The 11,321-nt window shown below is 43.7% G+C and overlaps 1 protein-coding gene across 1 annotated transcript in view; it reads left to right on the top strand.

Moving 5' to 3' along the window:
- The first annotated feature begins 511 nt into the window (after positions 1–511).
- The window catches only part of ARHGEF3 (Rho guanine nucleotide exchange factor 3), a 102,726-nt gene continuing 91,916 nt past the window's right edge, over positions 512–11,321 (top strand). Inside the window, exon 1 of the mRNA XM_007937258.2 lies at positions 512–607. Coding sequence (XP_007935449.1) covers positions 512–607 — 96 coding nt within the window. The remainder of the gene's footprint in view (positions 608–11,321) is intronic.

The following is an 11,321-nucleotide window of genomic DNA, read 5'->3' as shown; positions in this document are numbered from 1 at the left end:
AGACAGAATACCCCCTTTTCTATACGTGGGCTTTTAAAACGCTCGCTTCTCCCTACAGGCCCTTCCCTCCGTCCGGCTTTTGCCGGGATCTCCTCTCTACCCGCCGCCTTTCTACCTGTCGCCTGTTCCACCCAAAAGTGTCTGGGAGTCTGAAATCGCGTCCCTCTCTCCCAAGGCCCAGAGCCCAGCGGCTGCGGCCGAGAAAGACGCTTTTCGCCGCCCCCTGGTTTCCGCGAGGCCCCACCTGGGCGCTCCGGCTGCACCTGGGCGGGGCCGAGCCGCAGACCCGCCCCCGCACTGGGCAGGGCCGTCCGCGGCTCCTCCTGCCTTTCAGCTTCAGCGCCGGCGTCGGGTCCCCAAGGGCTAGAAGCCGGTGTCGGTCTCCTCATCGCAGCCGCCGCCGCCGCCGCCGCCGCCTGGCACCGTGGAGCTGGGTCCCCCTTTCGCCTGGGAATTTTGTGGTCGCGTGGGGTCAGCGGTGACATCCCAAAGGGCAGGCCCGGCAGCTGCCATGGTGGCCAAGGATTACCCTTTCTACCTCACGGTCAAGAGGGCGAACTGCAGCCTGGAGGTACCCCCAGCCAGCAGCCCGGCGAAGGACGCCGAGGTAGGGGCCGTGCCCGCCACCTAGACCTCTCGGTGTCTTTCTCTGACTCTCTCACACTTTCTCGGCTCTCTTTCTTTATCTCTGTCTCTGTCTTCAGCGCTTGCTCGCCGCCGCCCCCCCCCCTCATCTCACACACTAGCTGGGTGTCTCCCTGTCTCCTCTTTCTGTCTCTCCCACCCTTTCTCTTTGAATCTAGCTTGTGCCGCCGCCTCTATCTCTGTCCCTCTTCCTCCGACTCGGGAGCAGCAGTCTCCTCGACCCCTCCTCTCTCTTCTGCGTCCTGCAGGACTCCCAGACTGTTCAGCTTCTGTCTAGACCCGGCAAAAGGACTTATGTCTGTTGTAACAGCAGGGCCAGATGTCAGGAAAGTGCTACCCTTTAACCGCAGCTTTCCTCTCATCTGGTTTGAGGGAGTAGGGGGAATTTCTTGGGGACCCCTCAGGACGTCTCACCTGCTAGACTTGGTCTTGCAGCTGTTTGGTAGCAAAGACAGGATACGACATCTCTGTCACCTGTGGCCAATGGGGGTCATTCAGTTAGGGGCCTAGGGCTAAATGAGGAATATGAAGGTCTGTCATAGGGATCCTGAAAATGAATTAAACTCCTTGGGACGGGAGGAAGATGTATTGGAACACTGGAAACATCTCCCTTCTGGAAACTCTTCTGTGCATTGAGGGTGATAGGAGGGAGTCCTCCCAGCCTGTGTTTAGTCTGCCTTTTCCTTCTGTATGTCGTTTTTTTTCTGGCAAAGAGCACATTCGCCTAAAGGTTGGGCTCAGTTGGGGTTTAGAAAATACATTTTTCATTGAGAGTCTAAGAGAATATAGTTGCATTCACTGGACTGTGTTGAAAGCTTTGCTGTGGCCGGGATACAGTGGAACCCACGGAATCCGACTCATCATTGCCACTTGTGTGTGTATCTGAGAGATCTCTACTCTCCACCACCTCACAATGGTGAACGGAACCACCACTGCCTGGGAAAGTCTGGAGGCAGGTGTGCATCCGGCGTTGTGTCAGCATTCTGGGAGGTTCCAACCATCCACCCTTGGGTCTGCTCAGCTGTGTGTACTCAGCTCAGTGAATTATATATATTTGGGAAAACAGCATCAAAGATTCGTTGCCTTTTAACAAGAGTTGTTACAGGCTGACAGGACTCCAAATAGTGTCTAGTCGTAATGAACTTTCTCTAAGCTGATTGCAAACTAACTTCTCCCCTATCCCCGCCCCACACCCCAGTTCAGTTACAGATTTTCACAAAGAGTGTTTTGTTCTCAGCAGCTGTGGAAGTGTGATGGCCCTAGTGGTGTTTGGACCCTTATTTAAGTGTGATAGGACAGCACCTGCATAGAATTCAGGTTGAATTCCTTGCTTGGTAGGAATGGATAAAATGATTTTTTCATTGGCAACTTCATAATTTAATGGGTATAGGAGCTGTGAGGCTAATGCCCTCAAACTCCTTTCGGAAGGAAGCAAAGCATAGCCAACTTTAATTAACAAATTGAAATGGGTGAAAGAAAGGAATAGTGAGGAAAGCTGTGGATTCTAACCAGTCCCTGACTGCAAACACTTTGTCCTGTGTTTTTTCAAAAGTTTGACTAAAGGTTTTCAGTAAACACATCTGTTTTGTCTTGCTCTTCTACTTAAAATGTAGATATATTCTTTATGTCACAAATGTATAGAATATTGATTATCAATTTTCTTTATTGGTAACTGGATCCAGATTATAAAATGTGGTTTATTTTTCTTTCATGTGGCTAATCTAGGGTGGGAATAGGATGAGGCAGGACAATTTTAGGAAATAGGTGGTAAATATTTTTCAGATATCACCACAGAACTTTTTTTTTTTTTAATTAAATGTTTAAATCACAGTAGAAGTATTTCTATGCTCTATACCTTGAGGCAGAGGTGTCCAGTCCAGCTTCATTGATATGGCATATCACTTCCTGATAATGGACATAGGCCAGGTTGGAAAAAGAAACTTAAGTGAGTTTAGGGGGTAGTTTTCTGGTTTCATTATTAGTGGAAAAGGCAGCCAACTTCTCCATGAGTGAACTCACTGTCAGGTCGTCAATTCTGATTCATAGAGACTCTGTAGGACAGATTAGAACTGTCCCGTAGGGTTTCCATGAATAGTTAAATAAAATATATTTTTGACCAGTAGGTGTCATCAGTATTTATAAATGTTTTTTTTAAAAAAACTATAGCATTCCTTAGTCTGTCTTTGGAAAAATATGATTATATAATTGTTTAGAAACTAGACATTGAGTGTTAATTCCTTTGAAAGTATTTTTTTTTTAAATCAATCATTTTCTTTGCAGAAAATGGTGATAATATAAAGAAAAGCTGGTCTAGCCAAAGACTTTCCAAGAAAATAGGATTCATTACCCTTCACGAGGCAGTGCAGCAAAGCACCTGTGCTTTTTAGACATGTAATGGCCGTTCCTGCAGGATATGCTGTAGGAAAGAGAGTGGTGGCCACATTGCAGCACTGGCACGGGCTTCTAGCATTTGTTCTTGTTGCAGCAAGTGTGGTGGAGCAGGCCACTTAGAGAAAGGCTCATGGGGAGGGGGTAGTTGTCACTACTGTGCATTTAACACCATACAATTAAATAAAAATTTGCAAAGATAAACATTTTCTTACAAGCAAAGGATACCAGAGTCTCTACTCAAGATTTTCATTTAAGTGCTTTGTAATTTTTGTTTTCATTTCAATGATAGTTTCCAGTGAAAGAAAGAAAAAAGATATATTTTAAACACTTAAAAATATTGTACATGGATTATTATATTAATACAATACAGCTTCTTAATCTGATACTTCTTATGACGTGGATGTCTGAGTTGGGTTGCAAGTGCTTAATTTTAATACGCATAACCAACTAGATCCTTCCAGTTCTAATCATTAACCGTGAAAGCTAAGGAGCTTAGTCTATGGCTCTAGACATTCACTGAGAAACATGGTATCATGTGAGCATCGTTAAGCTTATTTCTTCTGACCATTGGTGCAGCTTTGCTCGATTTAGCTTTGTTTTCATATTTACCGGATGTCCGCCTCCCATGCCAGGAGAGACTGGTCTTCTAGACATGTTAGTTGTTCTGAACACCTGATCAAATTGGTAAAAGGAAAATTGTTAGCTCTACTGAATAGCACCGATTATATTTAAATAATCCTTTCCCCATGGTTCAGTTTGCTTTTAATGAAAGAAGGCTCAGGTGAGTCCATAGATTGCTTAAGGATGCTAGAGCCTCTTAGAAGGTTTTAAGAGTTTCAGGTCCATTTTACATTTAATAAAAATTACGAAAAGGTGTTTCTGTTATTTTCTTTCTAAGAATATCATACAACCCTTGATGGACAGCTTACTTTTGGTTTTAAGACCATCTCAGATGCTGGTCAGGACTCGGCCAACATAGTGGTATAGTTAGTGGTATGTGTAGTCGTCACCTCTATCTCTGTTGTTGTTGTTGTTGTTATGTGCTGTCGAGTCGGCCCCGACTCATAGCGACCCCTCCTTGGGTTTCCGAGGCAGTATCACTACGGAAGTAGGATTGCCCAACCTTCCTTCCGAGGAGTGGCTGGTGGGTTTGAACTCTATGTGATTTTAAGTTTGCAGGGCATTGACCAGATGCCTGTCTACGTGAATTATTGAATACTGAGCTGGGTCTCAAAAGTATGTGTTCTGATTTCTGCTCAGCCAGTAGCCTTGGGAATAACATGTACCTAGGAATGCCCTTTTCTTGAGGACATTGGTGGTTCAGTGGTAGAATTTTTGTCTTGCATGTGGGAGACCTGGGTTCCAGTCACAGCCAATGCACTTGATGTGTAGCAACCACCTGTCTGTCAGTGAAGGCTTGGGTGTTGCTAGGATCACAGTGGTTCTATCCCGTTGTGCATAGGATCACCATAAGTCAGGGGTCACTATGAGTCAGGGGCCAACTCAACAGCGGCTAACAGCAGCAGCTCCTTTCTAAGTCTGCCACATTTCGTGTCTCACTTGACATGTTGTAAGGTTAACATAAAGTGCATATTATTCTCCCCATGTTATGAGTAAGAATGGTGAGACTAGATGAATTGCAGAAAGCCATCAAGAAAATCAGCAGCTGAGCCAAGATCCAATGCCAGATTTTCTGATGGATTTAGCCCAGCATTTAATAGTGGTATCCGTTGTTATATCCCAGGGTGTTTACATCTGCAAAGGAAAAGGGGGAGGGGAATGCCGAACTGAATAGACATGTAAAGTAAAGCACTTTAAAATATTTTTTAAAAAATATATAACCTTAAGTACTTTTGTAACTGAGAAGGTGCTTTTCAAGCCTTGGCTCTAAAGGGCAAGGTGAACCCTATGCCACACCATGATTTATGCTTCAGTCAGTCAACACATGTATTTGAAAATTGTACACACCTGGGGCTATACTCCTTGCATGCCAGCTGGAAAGCTGAAGAGGTCAACAAGTCTCCAGTATTTTATACATTTCTTTAAATCTGTATCATGCACTGTTGAACTGACAATCTATACAACCAACTGCATAGAATTAGTCCAGAGGAGTTAATTAGGTTAGAACCCTGGAATTTCTTCAGATGACTAAATAAATAGACTCCATGGATCATGTGACCTCAGATCTGGCTGGGTGGGACATGACACTGAGTTGCCCAGGGAAAGGCATCACTTGCTGATACGATCTGGTTATGGTCGTCCAGCTGTGATTCTTGTTCAGATGGTAAAGTATCCTGGTGATCTTGGGCCTCAGGATGAATGTGAACTAGGAACATTTTTATTAGAGGAAAGTAGGTTGACTTCATACATGTGAGTTTGAGGCTGTTCAGAACATTGACTCTGGAGTAGCACTGCCTGGGCTCCCATGACATCTCTACCACCTGCTAGTGGTGTGACTTGGACAAGCTACTGTGCCTCTCTGAGGCTCAGTTCCCTCAGCGGTAAAATGGGGATGATGTTAGCTCTACATCCTTAGACCAGGATTAGAGACAAGTGAGGTGATTCATGTGTTGTGCCTGGCACGGTGCCTGGCATGTAGTAAGGTAGTATAAGTGCTCAGTAAGTATCATCATCATCAAGATCAAGGTCTCTGTGTCTCCGAAAAGATTCTTAAAATAGTTATTAAGAAGCGTCATTATCACCTTCCTAATTTCCTGAATGCTGTTTTATGCACAGCAGTACATCAGGAGCTTTACTGTAGTCCTTTACTTTAATCATTGTCATAACAATCTTATGAGGTTGGAATTTTGGCCCCTTTGTGTATAAGAGGAGTTCCTGGGTGTTGCAGATAGTTAATGCTCTTGGCTGTTAACAGACAAGTTGGAGGTTCAAGTCCATACAGAGGCACTTCAGAAGAAAGGCTTGGCAACCTAGTTCTGTTAGATTACAGCCGCTGCAAACCCTGTGGAGCAGTTCCCCTGGAAACACATGTGATCACCATGAGTTGAAGTTAACTCAATGGCAGCTAGTGGTTTTATAGAAGAAACTGAGGCTCAAAGCTGAGTAGTGGCCTTCCCAGCATGGCTGAACTACTAGGTGAAGGAACCAAGACTCATACCCCGTGTGCCTGCAGTCTGTACTTTCCCAACCACATCACATTACCTCTAAACGACTAAATTACTGGTCTCCTCACCACATAACACATAAGGATAGACCCAACCACCTAAGCAAATTGCCTGTCGAAGGCCCAGTTTTTCCTGAATGTCTGGATAAAAGACCTCCCCATTAGTCAATGCTTCTGGCAACCTACTGCATAGAGTGGCTGTGACCCACAGGAGTGGGGCTGGCAAGCCCCCATTTGGGAGGGTTTTGGTAACTTCCGTTTTCTGTTTCTCAAGATCAAACAGCTGGTCTTTGGCAGAATTCCGCATGCTCAGCTCTGTGGAGGTGACACCGTTAGTTCTACCATTAGTCATTTTGCTTATCTACATTAACCATCCGCCTTTTACATAAACCAATAACTGGAGGGCCCTGACTACCATCTGGATATTTGCAAATTGTGTCATTTTTTTTTTTTTTTTTTCAATATGCCCTGTGATTGCCTGTAAAATCCTGGACCAGTGCCACTATTTTCATAACAACTGAATGAAAATAAATTACTGATCAGATCCTAATTTTGCAAAACCCTGTGCACATTTAATTGTTATTAATGGTATGTGTGTGTGTGTGTACCTGGAAGGGTAACTTCATTTGTGATGTATGTGAGCAGTTGCTTTCCATAATTTGTCAACATTAGTAATGGGTACGGGTCACACGTGAAATGAGGAAATTGCAGTGATTGCATTGCAATTTCTTCTTCTTGTGCTGGCTCATGGAATGGACCGTTAGGGGTGAAGACCAATGGTTTCTAATGCCTTCCGTTTTTCATAGTGACATTAGTTATTAGTTTAGGAGAAGCTGTGTCACAAGTTAATCAGACAAAGCTTCTGTACCTTCAGCTGGCCAGGAGTGGTTCTTTTGAAGTCTGGGAACCCTTGTGCCTAGACCTTCTGTGTTTGGGCCAGTGTGGCCTTTTGCAACAGGGCAGTCCTGATTATTAGTGAAACTTCATTGGAGCTGAACCAGAAACCTTAACGGTAAATTCATGGGGCTTTTTTTTTTCCCCCTTACCCTGGCTTTTAAAATAAGGAGGAAAATAGTAGCGAACGTTTTTTTCTGGTGATTTATGAAACAAACAAAACTAACATCCAGTAGATGACCCAGGATTATTGCATCCAAGAACCTCATAGAAAAGGCTGTTTGAGAACACGTAGGCTGATTCTTAATCCAGTGCTGGATCCATTCGATCTCTGCTTCAACACCTCCAGTGACAGATTACTCATTACCTTCTAAGGCCATGCACTCTTTGTTTGGTGTGAATCCTAGAAAAAATACTTCCTTAATTTTAACATTGATTTCTGAGCTGTATATAACATAGTGGAGCTTTGGTGGTTCAGTGTTCAGAATTCTCACCTTCCATGTGGGAGACCTGGGTCAGTTCCCAGTCAGTGTACCTCATGCACGGTCACCACTCATCTCTCAGTGGAGGCTTGTGTATTGCTATGATGCTGAACAGGTTTCAGCAGTTTCCAGACTAGGTAGGTGCACTGGAGGAAAAGCCTGGAGATATTCTTCCAAAAATCAGCCAGTGAAAACCCTTTGAATCACACCAGTCCAGTGTGCAACTGATCATGAAAATGGTACAGGACTGGGCAGTGTTCCATTCTGTTGTGCTTAGGATCGCCATGAGTTGGGGCCTGACTCAGTGGCACCTACCAACAACAGTGTTCAAAGAGTAACCTTTTCTTGTGTTATCCCCTTAAATATTTGAAAACTCTCTTTCTCTCCTCACTTGCTTTCACTCCACAAACATGTGCATGAGTGTGCACACACATGCACGTACACATGTGCGTGCTTCCTCATGTGCTCTTCTCCTGGCTCAGCATTACTGGTTCCTCCAGCTTTTCCAAATGTGACACTGCCCAGTCTCTTTCCTTTCCTTGCTTTTTTCTGTTGGGTGTCTTCAGTGTCCCTGGAAATCTTGAGTGTTGATCAGCCCAAAGACACTGTGTATGATGCTGAATCAAGTGATGACAAGGTTACTTTTATGTCCAAGTGCCTAAGGCATTTAAGTGCTAACCAGAAGGCTGATGATTCAAACCCACCAGCTACTCCTAGGGAGGAGAAATGGGCAATCTACTTCCGTAGTGATACTGCCTCAGAAACCCAAGGAGGAGTTGCTATGAATCGGGTTTGACTGGAGTGTAGTGAGTTTGGTTTGGTTTTTGGTTTGGTTCTTCTTTTAACATAATACAGATGTAAAAGAACACCCCAAGACATCCATTGACCAATGAACAAAGGACACTAATAGGCAGTCCATACTTGAGGAGCTATGAGAAGTGAACATTATTTTAAATATTCATTCTAATAGGAATTATAGAAATGGAAAAGGTAAACAGTAGTGAGGGGCTATTTTATACACAGTTGACGTAAAAAAAATATTTTAAAGACATGATAAAATCCAATGCTGGGGCTATTTCAGTGAAATAATGCAATTCTGTGTGGAATGGGGGAATTTTCAGTGTATATTAAAAGACTTAAAAAGAGTTAGTTGGGTTTTTTTTTTTGTTTTTTTTTTTTGACCCGCTAGTCCAGCTTTTGGGGATAAAAAGCTGTTTATCCAGAAATGTTCATAATAACATTATTTTCAGTAATGATCATGTTGTATGTTTGTACTGTTTCTATATTTCAAAGTACTTTTATATTCTTTGCCTCAGGACTCAAATACCATTATCGTCATTTTAAAGATGAAGATACCAAGAGCCAGAGAGTTTCAATGATTTGCTTAGCATGACACAGCTGGGAATGGCACAGCTGGGTCTTGAAGGCCAGTCATCTTATTCCAGCCTAGCATCCTTTCCAAGTTATGTATTGTTGTTGTTGTTGTTGTTATTTGCCATCGAGTCGGCCCCGACTCACAGCAACCCCTCCTTGGGTTTCCGAGGCTGTATCACTACGGAAGTAGGATTGCCCAACCTTCCTTCCGAGGAGTGGCTGGTGGGTTTGAACCGCCAGCCTTCTGATTAGCAGTCAAGTGCTTTAGGCACTATGCTACCAGAGCTCCAACACAGTCAGAAAACCCAACAACCTCTCTATCCTACAATTGGGAATGGTCCTCTAATAGGTGTCCATTGTATTATAAACTTTGGCATCAAGGTCAGTGGCATGACTTGCAGACATTACAAGCACAAATACCCTAGGGTCCCTTGCGAGGGTGCAAAGTTGTATAATTATATACATAGTAAACAATTTAAATATATATGTATGCTCTTGGGATGTAGAGAAGTGGGGGAAGGGACATGGGCATACATTGTTTTATTGTGCTTCACTTTATTGCATTTCACAGAGACTGAGTTTTTTTACAATTTGAAGTTTTGTGGCAACTCTGTGTTGAACAAGTCTGTTAATGCCCTTTTTCCAACCATATGTGCTCAGTTGTGTCTCTAGGTGACATTTTGGTAATTCTTACAATATTTTAAGCTTTTTTATAATGATATTATACACTTAATAGACTACATTATAGTGTAAACATAACTTTTAAATGCACTGGGAAAACAAAAGATTTGGGTGACTCACTTTATTAGGATATTTGCTTCATTGTGGTAGTCTAGAAGTGAACCCACAGTATCTCCAAAGGTATGCCCACGTTTCCATCAAACCACTGCCACTACCCCTTTTTCATTGGGCTTACTAAGTTCATAGCAGTACCACCCTGTGTTCAAATAGCAGTTGATTCTCTTCACATTCATTGTCTACTTTGAACCTTATACCAGCTGAGGGAGCTGGGCAAGGCAAGGGCCACAGTTTGTTTGCCAACTCAGGGAACATAGCAGGGCTTTCAAACTGGTTCATTCTAGTTCGACCCCATCCTAAGAATTTGCCTTTCCTCCCCAGATACACTGAATCAGAACCTACATTTTAACAAGATCCCCAGGTGATTCTTACAGATCTTACAGACCTAGGGATCTTGTTAAAATATGGGTTCTGATTCAGTATGTCTGGGGTGGAAAGGCAAATTCTTAGCAGGGGATCCAACTGAAATGAACCGATTAGAAGCCCTGAAACAGAGATTCAAATTGATAAGGAGGCAGGACCAAAATATGGGTCTCTTCTTGCCTAGCCTTGACCTCTTGGCCCTATACAATGCCAGCTTAAGCCAGTTGATTCTATGCGGGGTCGGTTGTAAGCAGCATTATCTCTTCCGGGGCTCTTGGGGGTGTTCACAGTAAACCCCATTAGAATTAGCCAGAACACTGCACACAGTGGCCTTGCCTCTGGACCGATGGAGTGGTAGCTCTTCCCTTGGCCTGCACTCCAAGAGATCCAACCACAGGCAGATCTTTATACTTGATGTGAGATTGTTGTTAGATTAAACAGAAAACCCACAAAGAATGGATAGACACTAACTTCTATACATGTAAATGACACACATTCAAGTGATGTCTTCCTGGAGCTCTGCAGATTTAGTGTTTGCAGCAGAGGTGATAATTAAATGGTCAGAAGCAATACAGTGTTTCCCAAGGGCACTGTTTCCGCAGATACCACTAAAAGTTGGCAACCTGATTGAATTAAATAAAGCTGAGAGCCTGTGTCAGGACTTTGAAATACGTATAATGGTAAAAGTTTAACACGTACTTCCAGGTTTCAGATTTGAAAGTTTAGGGTCTTCCGGAAAGAAGAAGCCACAGACAGAAAAAAAGAACAAACCAGTGAGTGGGAAAAGATGGGCCTGGAGGCAGAGGAGGGCTGTGTACTTGTTCTGGCCCTGAAACAAGGCCAGTGCAAGCTTCCTTCTCAAATGTGCTATCTCATTTGGAAATGCTAACATTTCATAATCCCCAAGTGACTCAGGCCTGTCAAGAATGACCCCAGGCAAATACAGAGAAGAAAACTGAAGGTCACTAGTGAAGACGGGGAGCTCTGGTGGCATAGTGCCTAAGGCATTTTAGTGCTAACCAGATGGCTGGCGGTTCAAACCCACCAGCCACTCCTCGGAAGGAAGGTTGGGCAATCAACTTCCATAGTGATACTGCCTTGGAAACCCAAGGAGGGGTTGGTATGAGTCAGATCCTACTTGACAGCAGTGAGTTTGGTTTGGTTTGGTTTGGTTGGGAGCCTTGGTGGTGCAGTAGTTAAGCACTCGGCCACTAATTGAAAGGCCAGCATTTCTAACCCACCAGCTGCTT

Source organism: Orycteropus afer, unplaced genomic scaffold (assembly GCF_000298275.1).
Source record: "Orycteropus afer afer isolate SDZICR_OR568_19922 unplaced genomic scaffold, OryAfe1.0 scaffold00041, whole genome shotgun sequence".
NCBI classification, from domain to species: Eukaryota; Metazoa; Chordata; class Mammalia; order Tubulidentata; family Orycteropodidae; genus Orycteropus; species Orycteropus afer.
The sequence above is the reverse complement of the archived record's forward strand: the minus strand, read 5'-3'. Positions and strand labels throughout refer to the sequence as shown.